Source organism: Eptesicus fuscus, chromosome 17, assembly GCF_027574615.1.
Source record: "Eptesicus fuscus isolate TK198812 chromosome 17, DD_ASM_mEF_20220401, whole genome shotgun sequence".
Classification (NCBI taxonomy): Eukaryota; Metazoa; Chordata; class Mammalia; order Chiroptera; family Vespertilionidae; genus Eptesicus; species Eptesicus fuscus.
In genome coordinates this window covers 41,762,123-41,778,985 of record NC_072489.1, presented here as the reverse complement: position 1 = coordinate 41,778,985, position 16,863 = coordinate 41,762,123, and the positions used below count along the sequence as shown (strand labels likewise).

The 16,863-nt window shown below is 42.2% G+C and overlaps 1 protein-coding gene across 1 annotated transcript in view; it reads left to right on the top strand.

Annotated features, from left to right (window-relative positions):
• Window positions 1-311: 311 nt before the first annotated feature.
• HPSE2 (heparanase 2 (inactive)) overlaps window positions 312-16,863 on the top strand; it is a 538,739-nt gene continuing 522,187 nt past the window's right edge. The window contains exons 1-2 of the mRNA XM_008144163.3: window positions 312-680; window positions 3,568-3,725. Coding sequence (XP_008142385.1) covers window positions 391-680; window positions 3,568-3,725 — 448 coding nt within the window. The 5' untranslated portion in view covers window positions 312-390. The remainder of the gene's footprint in view (window positions 681-3,567; window positions 3,726-16,863) is intronic.

The window sequence follows — 16,863 nt, the reverse complement described above, 5'->3', positions numbered from 1 at the left end:
CTTCCTGACCCTAGAGGGTTAAATCTGGAGGGTACAACGCCACCCCTTCCTCCTACTTCCCGCCTCTCCCCCAACCACCCCCTTACCTTTAAAAAGTTAAAAAATGTCTGCAGTCGAAATCTCTTAAAGGGGCGGTGCTGGTGAACGAGTACTCTTGGCACGAGTTGCTGAGAAGGCTGGCTAGGGGCGTGAGTTCTCTCCACCAAGCACCAAAACACAGAAGAAAAAAAAAAGGAAAAAAAAAAAGAGAGCGAGAAAGAGAGAGAGCAAGGGGGGTGGGGGGAGGAAGGGAAAAAAGGGGGGAAAAGCAGACAGACACACACTTTAGATAAGGACAATTAGTCACCAGCGAGACCCTGTAGGAAGAGAGGTTTAAATCAGAGGGATTTAATGAGGGTGCTCTGTGCCTTCCCTGAAGCCATGCCCTCCAGCAACTCCCGCCCCCCCTGGTGCCTAGCCCCGGTGGCTCTCTTCTTGGCTCTGTTGCTCCATCTCTTCCTTTCCTCCCAAGCTGGAGACAGGAGACCCTTGCCTGTAGGCAGAACTCCAGGTTTGAAGGAAAAGACCCTGATTCTACTTGATGTGAGCACCAAGAACCCAATCAGGACAGTCAATGAGAACTTCCTCTCTCTGCAGCTGGATCCGTCCATCATTCATGATGGCTGGCTCGATTTCTTAAGGTAAGGCAGGGGCTTCCATGATCATTTTTTTTTTTAAGTAACAACCCCCACCCCTCCTATCTCCCATTCCAAGGGGGAAGAAGAAAATAAGCCAAGCGGATCTCTCAAAGAGAAGAAAGGAGGTTTTCCTCCTCCTGGAATATTTGCTGTGAGGCTGTAACTGGTGATTGAGAAAAGCAATGTTTTCTATTAAGATGCACATGTTTGCAATGCAGAAGGCATTTCAGAAACTTATCAGTTATGACTGAAGAAATGTTGTGCTTACATATATCTGCAATTAGTCTACCCGTCTCCTTTTGAAAAAGAGACGAGCTTCAGGACAGTTACAAAAGTGAAGAAAAGGTCTCCAGCAACAAAGACCCGAGAGGAATGTATGTATGTATGTGTGTGAGAGAGTGCGTGTCTGCGTGTGTGTCTGTGAGTGTTCAAGCGGGGAATAGCACGAAAATGGAATTTTCCACGGAAAGATAGTTTTGTCAGTTCTCTCCAACTCCCAGACAGAAAATGAATTTAAACAGAGGCTTGGAGCGATAGACAAGTGGGTCAGATTGTAAAATTTTTATTTTACACCCTCCACTGTCATCTCGATTGGAGGACTTTGTAGGATGCTTTATATAGACCGAAGCCCCCCCCCCCAGTCCCTCCCCCTTAAATCTCCTGCGGTAACTGCATAGTTTAATTTTTCTTTAAAGAAAAAAAAAATCCTCGCTCTGATCATAGCGTATATAAGGATAGCGGAAAGGGTTCTAGAAATACTCCGGGGATGTTTCAGAAGTCTGAACCCGGCACTGGCGGATTAGCAAACCCGGAGGCTTGGCTTCACAGACCCCCTCACTCCAGGGCTTGGAATCCCTCTCGCCGGTTGTTCCTGTTCAGCAGTTAGGCAACCACGATCCCTTCCTATCAGGGACAGAGTCGCAGTGTAAAAAAAGAAAAAAATAAAACAAGTCATCTGTAGTGCTGAATCCAAGTGCTGAGTTTTTAAAAATCCCTCCAAATTGGAGCCTCAGCTGCGGGCTCACCCAAAGAGTCTTGAGCGCTCTTAGTCTCCTTTCTCCGCCCTGAGGCCGCGACCGCTGCGCTTCTTTCGTGAGTATCTTTGACTCCTCGCGAAATTCGAGTTTTGCTTCTCGTGTGCGCCCGCCCCTCCCTCAGCCCTCTGGGTCTCCTCAGGACTCGGCCGGGCCAGCGGACTCTGCAGGTAGCGGAGGCGCAACATGGGGCTCTCCTTCCACGAGGAGCAAACCGCAAACCTTGCGTGAGGACTGAGTGGCTGTCGCCGCCGCCTCCCGGGCCGCTTCAGTTGCTGCCCGCGTCTCCGCTGGGAGGGCGGGAACAGCTCCGCCGCCTGGCGTCCTCCTTGGAAGCTCTTCCCCGCAGCGGAACGTGTCTCTGAGCTTGTCCCCAGGTGGGGGGCAACCGGGGTTTGCCGACTTACACACCCCACTTGCATTGCACTTATCCAGCTGCGCAGACTCCTTCAGGATTCTTTTTTAAAAAAACATCCTGTTTGTGCCAAATGCTTGCCACAGAAAAGATTCTGGAAGGCGGCATTGGGGGAAGAAGCCGTGGCGGGGCGTATTTGCATTGGCTGTGCAGGCTTCCGGACGGACCGTTGCTGGAAACGCCGATTCCGCAGGTCGGACGTCTCTGTCCGCGGAGGGCCACGCGCTTTCCTGGAACGCAGTCCTAGAGTTCGCCGCCGCCAGACTGCCCCGGCGGCCAAGACTTCTCAGAAAGTCCCTGAGCGGAATCTCCGTCCCCTCTCTCATATCTGTCCCCTGTATGATACTCTTTAGTTTCTCCATTTGGGTTTGGATTTTCAGAACCTGAACCAGCAAAGTGTTAAAAATAACGTATAGTAGTAAGAGCATCTACAATTGCTCTTTTCCCACCTCTTTCCGAAGTAGCAGCTCTTGTGTTAAAAAAACACACAAAACAAAACCAAAAACTAGGGAAATCCTGAACCTAAATAGCGGTAAATGCTATTGTTCTGGTGCTCCTCCGACGCGCAGGTTCCAACTTTCGGCAAACTTCACTTTCCCCATCGCTTCTAAACGGCTCCAAGTGGGAAGGAAAATAGATGGAGCCCCACTGGGAGGAGGGGAGAAGAAGGATACCTTTCTGAGATCACTCTGAATTACTGTAGGGGGTCAAAGAAATATTGCCTTTCCTGTGCAAAGCAGGGGTGGAGGTATTCACAGAAAAGCAAGGATTTACCGCGGGAATCTCCCTCGACCTGGTCTCTGGGAGGTGGAGGCGGTTGCTCTAAAGTAGTGGAAAAGCAAAATCAATTTAGGCATTAAAAAACAAAGTTAGAATCAATTTGACCTCAGGTGCCTGGTCTTGAGAGAAAGAAAGAGAAAGAAGATGGGTTTAACTTTCTCTACTGAAGTTGCGGTGCCCTTGGGGCCGAGGAGGCAGATCCCGGGGTTCAGCAGAAGTTTGGCAAAAAACGGAGCCCCGCGGCACGCGCGCTGCGCATCTCCTTCAGGAGCGCTTTCCCGGCAGCAGCAAAGCCGGGCAAACTGCGCCTAAACCCTTGTTCTCAGAGGTGTCCCCCCCACCCCCTTACACACTCTTAAGGAACACAATCTAGCCCTTTGGAAATTACTACCTTTGGCGAGCAGCGTCGGGGTGTCCGAGGGAGGGGTCCGTGGCCAGCTGGGCGCAAAAGGCAGGGTTGGGCCAAGGGCAGGGGCTACAGGCGCACGCTAGAGGCCGCGGAGCGGCCAGGAGCCCGTGCAGTCCGCGGGCTGTGGCGGACACCGAGCCTCTGAGCCTGGGCCAGGTCGCTTGCAGAGAGTGGAAAGAGGGCCCTGCTGGGGGGTGCTCGCGGCCTCCCGCCTTCCCTCGGGATCCTTTCCTCTCTTTCTCTACTCCGCAGCTCCAAGCGTCTGGTGACCCTGGCCCGGGGACTTTCGCCGGCCTTTCTGCGCTTCGGGGGCAAAAGGACTGACTTCCTGCAGTTCCAGAACCTGAGGAACCCGGCGAAAAGCCGCGGGGGCCCCGGCCCTGATTACTATCTCAAAAACTATGAGGATGGTGAGAAACTTGCTTCCCATTCTTGCGGGGTGGGGGAAGTTTGGAAAGTGGGAGCGAGCTGTGTGTGGATCGGGTGGGTGGAGGTAGATTTGGAGGAGAGCCTGGTAGAAGCTCCCCTGAAAAGCTGGTAGTAGCTGCAGGTGAGGGCACGCCGGAGTGTGCGACTCCTGACATGATTACGCAAAAGGGGCTTTCAGGTAGTCCAGGTCCCAGCAGCTTGCCTTCCGCTGGGCTGCTAAATCCCAAGGCCATGTGTAGCCCAAACTTCTGGAAGGCTAGTCCAGTGGGGAGAAGATGCAGTGGGTTTCTTGAGAAAATACAGGCGGGTTTATAGGCTATTAAAGGTCAGGTTCACATTTCATTGCTAAAATTCTAGAAAAAAGTGGCTATTGTTTTTATTTCTTGCTTTCCTGAGGTGAGAATCCAGCCTTTTTTTGAAACCTACCCTAAAGTTTTCTGAAATAATCCCTTTTAGATTGGTCCCTTGTTAGGGAAGGTTTGAAAATCTCCACAGTCGGTTCTCCTTTAGACTGCCTAATCTCATAGTCACATTAAAAAAGAAAATTAAAATGGGATTATAAATGCCAGCCTCCTTTCCTGCCAGGATCAGATGAGCTAAGTGTTTGGCTTTGAAAGTTCCAGATCCTGTTCCAGTGTGAGGTGGACCAATCTTTTTAGGTTTGAATAGTTGCATTTTCAGTAGGGAAAAATGGTATTTAAAAAATTTGTTTAGGGGGTTTGGTGTTAATATCTATGAACTTCCTGTGTGGGTAAAGGGACATACTTTTTTTCATACAGGCAAGATGGGAATTGGTGGGTCCTCAGCCACTGAGGCTGTTTAGATTAGATAGAAGAGGCATTAGTGTCCATTTTTGGAGGGATATCTCTGTCCTGCTGTTCCTTCTCCTAAGTGAGTTACAGTTTTATTTTTAAAGGGTTCAGGGACAGTTTCTCATAGCTCCCTGGATTTTGTTACACCTTGTCCTTATAAATCAGCAAAACGAGAAAATGCTGTTGTATTTTCTGGGGCTTTCACTGGATGGGAATTCTGGAGAGGTACTGGGATTTATTTCAAGGGTGGCTGAGAAACTTTTTTTTTTTTTTAAATGCCAGAATGGAGAAAGAGAACAAGGCTGAGACTTCTTGAGTTTGAAGTGTGAATAGGACTTCTTCTTTTATAACATCTGCCAAAGTGTGTAGGTATTTAAGGCTATATCTTTTCAAAGGTAAATGTCATTGCCATAAAGATTAGATTGCAAGTAGATTTTGCTGTCATTCAGCATAAAATCCTGAACAGCAGCTCTGTTGGTAATTTGACCCAGGGCCTTATAGCTCCCAGGGTCACTGTCAGCTCTTGTGATCAGACACAAGAAGGGAAAATATTAATGCTTTCCTGATGAAATAGCTCTTCTTAGAATCCATTTGAAATATTTCCTCTTTAGTTTGTAGGAAAACTTGTAAGAGCCCCAGGAACCACTGGGGGGAAATGACCATTTATAAGTTATAGGAATTGGCCTTTTTCTCCAAAACTTGTACCTAGGATTATATTACTGATTCATTGAGAACATGAGATCATCTTCAAATGAAGGATACAATTTGTTTCCCTTTGTAAAAGGAGAAAGTGGGCACCATGGGGAGAAAATAAATTGGCAAAAGACTGTGCCCCATAAAACTTCATAGAATTTTAAAAAATCAGAATTGGAAAAGACCTAAGAGATCATCTTCAATCCTCCCACCATTTCAGGGGCCAGCCAGTACAGGATCATTCCATATGGAATCCTTTTCTTGTTTTGTCCAACCTGGCATTAAATATCTCTAGGAATATAGTTTTCACCACTTCTATGGTAGAGAGTTCTTCTGTCCCATAGGTTTTTGCCAGCAAATTTATCCTGAGATTTTCCTTTATACATATTCCCTATATAGTTATAATTACTCATTTTGTATTTTTTAGATGTCTACCTTGAAAATAATTTCTGTCCTTGGCATATCATCTTCAAAAAAAGAGGTTTTGTCATAGCTGTTTTTTATCTAGACTACCTGGATTTAATTCTTTTAAAACTTTCTTTAAAGTCAGTTCTTCCAGACACTGATCTATTTTATTGCTCCTAGCTGAACTTCTTTGATTTATGTCTCTTGGTAATAAGATGCTCTGAACTATATCAGTATTTGAGTCCTTAGCAGAGTTAAAGAGAGTGGGAATGCCCTATTTCTGCCCTTTGATGCTTACATATCCTTAAGTCACCATGTTGTCTTTGTTGTTGCATATTGCATTGCAGAATTCAAGGCAAAATTGTTTTAGGTATAGTCTCAGCAATTTTGAAAATTATACTTCAGTTATTTTTCATTCAGTGACAATTTTCATCTTAAAATAATTAGGTCTTCTTAGTAAATGGCTCTATAATAGGCACTTAGGCATAAGTACCTTATTTTAAAAAATATGTACTGACTTAAACATATTGTATAATAACAGAGTCATGTGGCTTCTATTTTCCAAATAATTTTTAAGTACTTTAATGCACTACGTTTTCTCTTTCTACAGCCATTGTTTATCACTCTTGGAACTTCTTTGGTTACTCCTTTAATATACTCTATGCTTAGGCAACTTAAATTTTATAGAAACATGGTGATGATGGAGAAAATAAAAATTGGGTTGTTCTTCATACCTTGGAATCTTACCCTTTGCCTAACTTCCTCTCTGTCCTGTGATGTTATGCTTTTCTTGCTCTCAACAAAGAAATTTGGGTTAATCTTTGGTTCATAAGTTTGTTTTGCTCCAATCTGTCCTTCTTTGTTACATATTCTATGTGCTTTCTTTATATACCTGCCTCTTTGCTGCCATAACCATACCTTTAATCAAGTTGTACATCATTTATTATGCACATCAAAAACCAGCTTAATATTTCTAAAATATCACATTCATCATATCATCCTTTAAAAACATTTTTTTTCCAATTACAGTTGACATAACAATATTATATTAGTTTCAGGTATATCATGTCACTCTTTTGCTAAAAAATGATTATGTTTGGATTGCTTACAGAAATGTTTAAACTCCTCAACTTGGCATTCAAGGCCTTTTACATTTAAATCTCAGCTTACCTTCTGTAACTTGTGTTTTGATATACCTTTTAATACAACCCTACTTAATTTCACTGTCTTCTTAAAGCACTGTCTAAACCCCATACCTATGTTCAGCTGGTATATCTCTGCTTTGAATCCCTTTCTCTTGGCTTTATTCAAATCTCACCCCCTACCCTGCCCAATTCCTGAAGGCCTGTTGCAAATGCCCCTTATTTCCACAAAGCCTTTCCTGAATAAGGCATTCCATAACCATCTCTTCTTTCTCTGGACCGTTGTAGCTTTTACTCTTTATGCTGTTCTTTTGGCCCTCTCTACTTTCTTTTGCTTTTTCACTTTTCACACAGGTATTTGTTTGTTTTAACTTTCCAAGTGGCTCCGTTGGCTGAAGCAACATCCCGTACATACACAAAAAAAGGTGGTGCGTTCGTTCCTGGTTGGGGCACACGCCTAGGTTGCGGGTTTGATCCACAGTCGGGGCGTGTGTGGGAGGTGACTGATCGATATTTCTCATATTGGTGTTTCTCTCTCTCTCTCTCTCTAAAACAATCAATAAAAACATATCTTTGGGTGAGGATTAAAAAAAAGAATGCACATTCTCTATAGGAAGGGATCATATGTAATTATTGTGTATCCCCAAATATCTAGCATAATGTATGACACATAGTAAAACTTCGCCAAATATTTTTGGATACATAAAAGGTTAAGAGCACTGTTAAAGGCACTGGGAAAATGGAGGTGACCAGTGAAGAAAAGAATGACTACAAACATGAAGATTCTATTCATTTTTCATCTTCAGTGCATGTCCCCATGAAGTCCGCTTTTAAGGCTTAGTTTAATGACATTCTTCATTTTCGTAGCCATGTACTCTTTATCTTTGGTAGTCTAAGTTGTCTTGGTTTCATGCGCTATATTAAATCAACCTTACCACTTGGTTTAACCCTTTGCACTCGCTTGCTTTTTTCTCGATTCCTTTATTCTAATGCTAACCGTGTCCAGTCACACTTGACATCCGAGTGCAAAAGGTTAAAGCCTTGCACTGGACTCCACTATTTTTTTTATTGTATCTGTTTCTTCTGTGCTTTTACTTTTGTTTTTTCTTGTTAGTCTTATGTAGTTGCTATGTCTAACTTTTCAATTCCTGATTAAACAGTGCCTTTCACAAGTTTATTATTTTTGTCTCTATTTCCTGAAGATTTTCTCTTCAGAGAGCTTTTGAAATCCTAAATGATCAGTGTGAGTACACTTTGTAAACTCTAAGGCACCATACAACTATTATTATTGTTCTTTTCTCCAGGAACTTTTCCTAGTTTTAGTAGAGGTGAGGTAATTAATTCTTTTTCTTTCTATCCCCATTCCATTAATGAAGACATATGACATAAGAATAGTACAACTGCCAAAATACATATTTACCTTGAACATATCCACCTTCCATTATCTCATTTTACTTCACCTAAATGTTTCTTGAAATTCAATTATACTTAACAAGTATTTATTTATTTAAAAAGAACAAATATTTATTGATTATCTACTTTGTGTTTAGTTTCATGCTGAACAAGGAATGGCAGAATATCAAATAAAAAGTACTGTCCTAAATCACCATTAGAACACAACAGTAAAAAACTGCTATAGGTAAGATTTATAATCAGTGTTAAGAAAAGGAGTCCAGCTGGTGTGGCTCAGTGGTTGAGCGTAGACCCAGGAACCAAGAGATTGCCAGTTTGATTCCCAGTCACACGGCTCAATCCCCAGTAGGGGGCATGCAGGAGGCAGCTGATTGATGATGTTCCTCCCTCATCGATGTTTCTATCTCTCTATCCCTCTCCCTTCCCCTCTCTCTCTCTGAAAGAAAAAAAATCAATTAAAAATAATTTTTTATTGTGGTGGTTTTAGAATATGTTCTTAAATTCTTTGATACTTTACATCTAGGATATGATGATTGACTTCTCTTGAGTGTAGACTGGATTTAATGACTTGCTTCTAAAGAAGAGAGTCTTAAAGGGGAAAATATTAACTTTCTGGTGGAGAAAATGATAGACATTATTTCAGCAAAGTGATCAAGGTTAACATCAGCAGATAAGTCATGTTGATATCAGGTATTTCCTGATATGATGTGATCAGAAGGGCACTTCACCTTTGTGATATTCTTTTCCCACATCCACAACTCTCTAAATCTGAGAAAACAGATTGAAGGACACTATAAAATATCTCACCTGACCCTTCAAAATACATTGTTCTTGCTGTCAGTGAACTAATAATTTAGTGAGATAATAATTTATACTGATAAAACTGAAGAGTAACACAAAGACAATATATAATAAAGTGCAAAGTAGAACATAATAGTTTTTCAGGGTATAACAGGAAAAGTGGAGATGAATACTTGCCAGACTTAGATGGGAGTTAGGTTGGGCCTTTTCAAAGATGGGTAGATTTTGGAGGAAGAGACAAGGAGAGAGGACATTTAACTAAAAGGAAAGAGCATGAACCCAAGCCTAAGTATGTGTTTGAGCACATACCTTAACCCTAACCCTAAACCTTGGCTTCATTGTAGGTACATTGTTAGAAATTATCTTAACTCATGTTGCTAGAACCATGTCAAATTTTTTATAGACACTCATTTGCACATTTTTGTTAATTCAGAAATGTTTATATTTTTAAAAAGCTGTAAAAATAAAGTGCATGTTAGAAATTACACTAAGAAAAGCTCATATTGCTAGAATTATGTCCAAATTGAGTTTTAAGAAGTTCTTATATTTCTGTTAGCTCCAAAATATGTAATTAAAAAAAAGAGAAGAAAGTACCTATTTGAGAGGAAGGTTTGGTTGGGTAAATCCAGATTAGATTATGAGAACCTTGCATTTTAGGTGTAGTAAAATGGAATTGGCCCTATAGGAAAATAGAGGCCATTATAAATTCTTTTACTCCATTGGAGAAGGGGAGGACATTTTCAGCCTGAGCAGTGACCCTTGCCCTCTCCCATTTTCCTTTTCCAAATCATTGCACACATTTAAGTACTCTAGTATGTTATAACTGCACTTGATGAGGTTTGAGTTATGAAGCATGTTTGAAAGGTAATTAAAATTGAATTATTAATTTGATTCTTACATTACAGGGCATATAAAAATTTTTTTTTAGAATTTGCTTGATAATTTTTGTGTTACCCTTCCTTTTTTTTTTTTTTTTACTCTTCCTTCTTTTACAGGGTAAAAATAGCCCTGTATTTTATTATATTCATTCACTCATGAACTTGATCATTGAATAAACAGCTAGTTCCAGACTCTAGTTTGACACTGAGGCTGGGAAGATGAATGAAGCCCAGGTACTATTGTCACATTACATACTACTGATCTCTTGTCACTTAGCAACGTAAGCCAAAAGTAGTTTCTGGAGATTTTTAAACCCAAGAAAAGCTTCCATTCCAGCTTCATCATTTGGTATTTATGATTTGTCTGCCAGTAACTTTAGGGTTTGATACAATTTAATATTATATTAAAGGATTTATTTTCTGTAATATTTGAAATTTGGTAACCAGGTCCTGAGTGCAAGCTGCAGCTCACTGTACCCCTGTGAATTTGAATGTGTCTCACAAAGATATAGTCATCATGTCAAAATTTAGTCATTGTGGCCATCTGTATAGTGCTTGAAGTAATAAAGATCAGGATACTCTGATCTATTGCTTGTAGAAGTGGCTTAATTAATTTGAGTGAATAAAAAAGTCCAGTAAATAAACCTTCCAGTCTCAACCACATTTGTATAATTATCACCTGGTCATTGAGGCCAAAGTTAATTCATACAGTTGTGTGTACCTGTACAACACAGATTGTGCTACTGTTGTCAGTACAAAATATCATTTTTCTTGCCAAAGTTATTTAAATTCTCTCTCCTGTTCTCCCAAACACTCTTGTTGAGATGGGTACTTCATGAAGAAAAGAAGTTTCTTTCAAAATTTCCTGGGCCTACCAGTTACATGGTCTGGGCTCCTGGAGTCAGGAGCCTCTTCTGAGAATCCTTCATCAAAATGGATTAGATGTTAGGGAATCTTAACTTCAGTGCTTCTTAGTATCTCAATCAAGTTTTCATTTATCTTAGTGTATGAGGCAATGGATTGGAACTCTAAGAAGTGTGTGTGTATGTTTATGAGGGAGGGGTAAAGGAAGGAGGAGGGTAAAGGGGGAGAGAGGAGAGAGGAATACCTAAGAGAGACAGAGTCAGGGAATATGAATATACTATAGGCCCGGTGCATGAATTTGTGCACGGGTGGGGTCCCTCGTCCTGGCCGGTGATCGAGGCCTATTGGGGGATACCTATCAAGGGTGGGGGAGCTGGCCGGCTGCGGGGAGGGAGGGGCCACAGGAGGCCAGTGGGCGGGGAGGGTTCACGGGAGGTTGGCCGGGTGGAGGGGAAGGAGTCGTGGGAGGTTGGCTGGCTGTGGGGGAGGGGCCATGGGAGGTTGGCTGTGGGAGCACACTGACCACCAGGGGGCAGCTCCTGTGTTGAGCGTCTGACCCCTGGTGGTCAGTGCACATCATAGCGACTGGTTGACTGGTTGTTCTGGTCATTTGGTCATACCGGTCATTTGGTCATACCGGTCATTTGGTCATAATGGTCGCTTAGGCTTTTATATATATAGACTAGTGGCCTGGTGGACGAAATTCGTGCACAGTAAAAGGGGATTAATTAGAGGAAATATTTTAATGTTGCTATTTGCCCGTTCTCTATAATAGAAGTGTCAGAGATGAATGAAAATTAATAAAATATATATGAAAATCTTCCTCCTGTCAGAGTCTGGGGCGTGCTGCAGGACCCAGAGTCAAGTCCCCACCCACCCGCGGCACCTCAAAATCTTGGGAGACCCACACCCGGCTGGCCCCACCCCCACTGGGCAAGATCCAGACCCAGCCGGCCCCACCCTTGTCAAGCCCCTCCGGGCGGGGGGTGGGCAGCCTCAGGTCCCCTGTCAAGCTCTGCTGGGTGCGGGCACAGCCTCAGGGCCCCCGTCAACCCCGCTGGGCGGGGGGCGCAGCCGGAGGTCCCCTGGCCCAGGGCGAGAGGAGCAGCCTGAGGTCCCCTGGCCCAGCACCAGGGCAGGGGGTGCAGCCTGAGGTCCCCTGTCAAGCCCTATTGGGTGGAGGGGGCGCAGCCCCAGGTCCCCTGCCCCGGCTCAGTGCCGCACAGCCTCAGGTCCCTGCTGATTGCTCGTTAAGGCTCGTACGGGAACTCAACCTCCGCTGTGGGCGCAGCCATCTTGTGTTACAGAAAACCCGCCTCTGCTGTGGGTGCTGCCATCTTTGTGATGCTGTGATGGTCAATTTGCATATTCCCTCTTTATAGGATGAGCATGAGAGAATTTAGTGTGTTAATTTCTTGTCCATGGTGATGTAGGCAAAGTAAAAACATTTCTAGACTAGTGGTTAGTGCTGTAGAAGGTATAGATACTTGTTGAACTCCTTTATCCTTTGATTTCATGATCCGATTGAGTTGGATTCAATTCTGACCCATTTTCTTCACTATAGTAAAGTGAAAAATGTTATTTTGTTTAATTCAGTAAACATTTTTGATTATCAACTGTATCCAAACTTAGTGCTAGATATTGGGGCTGCCAAGAGAAAACATGAACTGTAATATTAAAGTCTTACATATTCAACAGAATTTCACAGTGGTTTCTAGTGTCACCACTCTAGTTAGACTAATCTCTGTCTAGTTCCTCTACTTTGAACACTCATCTTCCATCTTGTATTAACATTTTTTTCTTGTCCTTCAAGCTCTACCCAAGTCCTTTCTTTCATTAAGCCTTTTGCTAAGCCAATCTCCAGTAATCCCCCCCTCATTTTCTGAATTTTTCCGAAATTCTTCTCTGAATACTCAATTCAGTTTAACCCAAGTACCCCAGAATTTATGTTTTATTGACTTAAAAAGATAATTTTTGTCTCTAGGAATTGACAATAAAAACACAGGCATTGACATGCACATAAAATCCATATAGAGATAATCATCATCACACTGTATAGAACAGACACATTAAGTCAAACAAAGTATGTTATTTACAAGCTTTAATGCATGTATTTTACTTTTTGTGTGGCAAAGAGTGAAGAATGAAAAATATAAGCTGCATATTTAGAAAAGATATAGGTACATATTTGTATCTATATGTTTATAACGAAGGAGTTGAGCGTTAAAACAGTACCTTATTGTCACTTACTCTGGAAAGGCAACAACACCTTGAAGGTTGGAAGGTGAGACTGGAAAGCTGGGAAAGGTAAATTGCCCAGACATGGGACATTATTCTGAAACACTATGAAAGAATGGATGCTTTTTTGCAGCTTAATAATAGTAATAATATAACCTAACATTATAGAGTGCTTATTATTTGCTAAATACTATTTTAAGCAGTTTACACATTTAATCCTCTTAGGAACCCTCTGAGTAAAGTACTGTTTTCCTCATTTGACAAATGGGGAAATGGAGACACAGAGTGATTAAGTAGCTTGCCCTGCTAATGTAGTGTGAAAGAGGGACTCAGTGATGTCATTCATTAAACCTGCTATGAGCTTCATAAGGAGACTTTGGCATTAGTCTCAATCCTTTTCCTAACTAACCATGTGCAATTGGGGAAACTGTTCACCCTCCTGAAGCCTTCCTTATCTATAAAATGAAGAGAATTTACTACATTGTCCACATGTAGCATCTATTTTTAAAATTCTGTGAATTAAAGATTTTCTTAGATACACATGCAGGAAATAATAGCAATGAAAACAAGATAGGATATTTTCAAAGGTTAAAGGATGTACAAGCAGTAAGAGCTATAGGAGTTCAGAGTAGGGGCATTAAATGAGAGCTAGAGTAGTCAGGATAGGTGTCTAGGAGAAGGAGTCTTGACCTGACCTTAAGGCTGAATACTACTACTACTACTACTACTACTAACAGCTATTGTTTGTTGATCAATTGTTATGTTTGACTTATGTTTCCCCTTTTAATTCATAAATCTATCTGATGAGAAGTGTGTGTGTGTGTGTGTGTGTGTGTGTGTGTGTGTGTGTGTTTGAAGAAACTGAGACTCAGAAAAGACAAGTGACTTGCTCAAGGTCAGACCAGGATTAGAATCCAATCTTCTCTTCTCTTTTTACAATGTTTAGATAAGAGAGGGATCCAGTCTTTGATTCATTCATTATTTCATTTATTCATCTATTAGGCACTCAAAAGGCCTATGTTAAGCATAGGCTTCCTATGAGGATATTCAAATGACTTGTAAGTCAGGTCACAAAATACTTGTTATGTACAACAATGAAATAATAATCACAGAGGGGAGAACCAAGATGGTGGAGTAGGTAAACCCCTGTACTCACCACCTCCCACAACCACAAAAGAATTACAACTAAAATACAGAACAACCATCAAACAGAACCACCTGAAAGCTGGATGAATGGAAGTCCTACAACTAGAGAAGTAAATAAGAAAGCACATTGAGACCAGTAGGAGGGGCGGAGGCGCCGAATGGGCTGATCCGACACCCACATGTACTATTTTTTTAATTGGGAGGGAGATAATCTCTGTGGAGGCTGCTTGTGAGCAGCAAGGAGTCCTAGCCCCACACCAGACCCCCAGCCCAGGGTCCCAGAGCTGGAAAGAGAAGTCCCCATAGCTACAGGATGTAAAAACCAGCGGGGATTGGGCTGAGTAATGGAGGCTGCTGGAGACTCAGGGGTTCCTTTGAAAGGACTGGCGCACAAACTTACAAGGTCATGCTTCCTCTGAGCTCCAGTGCTGGCCACTAGGTGGCGGTTCTGGGAGACCCAGACACATACTGTGATGAACTGGATTGTCTGGAATCCAGACAGGAACTCTGGGGCAGCTTTCTCCCCGAAAGGGGTACTTGAGAGGACATTATTCCTGGGCTGGGACATCCCCAGTTGCAAGGCTGACTGGCAGCCATATCTGTTTGCTCCGCCCTGGTGATTCCCTGAGACCCCCCACCCCATTCAATTTGCAGCCCCACCCAACCTGTTTGCAATGGCTTTTTCATATGAATGGCTTGTCTTGTTCAAGCTCCAGACTTTGCTAAAATTTCTCAAACAAGCTGCAGCTGCTGACAGCATGCGCCAGTCCTATCAATAAAAGGCCCAAGACCTGGCACTAGCACCAGCCTGTTTTGCTTCACAGCTGGGCCTTTCCTGGGCACCTCTAAGCCCAATACAAATAGCTCCTGCAGGTTGTCCCCAGGCAGTGGCTGACTGCATCTCCCTGGAGGCCCTAGAGTCAGTGTACCTGGTGGACAGCTTCAGACCATAGCAGATTACAACTCTACACATCCAAAAGTGACACACTCCAAGAGGCAGACTCAGTGAGCACCAAAGCCCCACTGAAGTAAGTCCTGCTCCATAGGGGTATTTTCTGCATAACTGCTTTTCCACTGTAGTCACAGCTGGTCCTCACAGCCAATTGGCCTGGAGGTCAATTCCTCCCAGAGATGCCAATAGCAATCAAAGCTCAACTATAAGACTGTGCACACAGCCCACACAGGGGCACACCTAGAGTGCCCAGCTCAGGTGACTGGGGAGGCTGAGTCACTGGGCCCTATAGGACACCTACTACACAAGGCCATTCTACAAATTCCAAGAGACATAGCAGCTCTATCTAATATATAGAAACAAACACAGGGAAGCCAAAATGTGGAGACAAACATATCACAAATGAAAGAAATGGGACTAAGCAAACTACTAGACACAGAATTCAAAACCATGGTTATAAGGTTACTCAGGGATCTTCATGAGAGCTTCAAGGGACTTTGTGAGACTTTCAAGGATCTTAGAACGTCAAAGACATGGAAAAAGACCAGTCAGAAATTAAGCATACACTAACTGAAATAAAGAATAATTTACAGGGATTCAAACGTAGAGTAGAGGATTACAAGTATTAAATCAATGATTTGGAATATGAGGAAGCAAAAAACACCCAACCAGAAGAGCAAAAAGAAAAAGGAATCCAAAAATATGAAGATAGTGTAAGGAGCCTCTGGGACAACTTCAAGCATACCAACATTCGCATTTTGGGTGTGCCAGAAGGAGAAGAGAGAGAGAGCAAGATACTAAAAACTTATTTGAAGAAATAATGACAGAAAACTTCCACTACCTGGTGAAAAAAAAATGGACTTACAAGTTTAGGAAGCACAGAGAGTCCCAAACGAGGAACCCAAAGAGGCCCACACCAAGACACATCAAAATTAAAATATCAAGGGTTAACGACAAAGAGACTCTTAAAAGCAGAAAGAGAAAAGCAGTTAGTTACCTACAAGGGAGCACCCATACGACTGTCAGCTGATTTCTTAACAGAAACTTTGCAGGCCAGAAGGGAGTGGCAAGAAGTATTCAAAGTGATGAATATCAAGAACTTACAACCAAGATTACTCTTCCCAGCAAAGCTCTCATTTAGAATTGAGGGTCAGATAAAGAGCTTCACAAACAAGAAAAAGCTAAAGGAGTTCATCACCACCAAACCAGTATTACATGAAATGCTGAAGGGTATTCTTTAAGAAGAGGAAGAATAATAAGAAAAAAAAATATGAACAATAAAATGGCAATAAATACATATCTATCAACAATTGTACCTAAAAATCAAAGTAACGCTAAAACCATTTTGACTTTTTGTTCAAATAGTATATCACTGTGTGATTTGAAAGAAATCCTAGAGTCTCTTTGAATGCCATTCATCTTAATAAAGCTGCTTTGTGAATTTGAATGCTAGTCAGCTGAAGAAGAGATTTATAAAAAGACCTGGTTTATTATTTATTAGAAACAGACTAAAGAAGGCACAAGGTAGTCATTTTTGAATATCTCCTTAGTTGTTTCCAGGAGAAAAATAATTACATTTTATATTTGTAATGTTCTTTAAAGATTATAAAAACTCTATTCTGTACAGAAACTATGTATAGTTTTATTTTAAATTTTGAAATTTCTGTTTTATAAATGAGAAAAACTCAGAGAAGTTGCTCAGAGTAACATGGCTTTTAAGTGGCAGAGCTGGCATTAGAACTCATTACTTCTGCCTTTAAAAGCCTGACACTTTT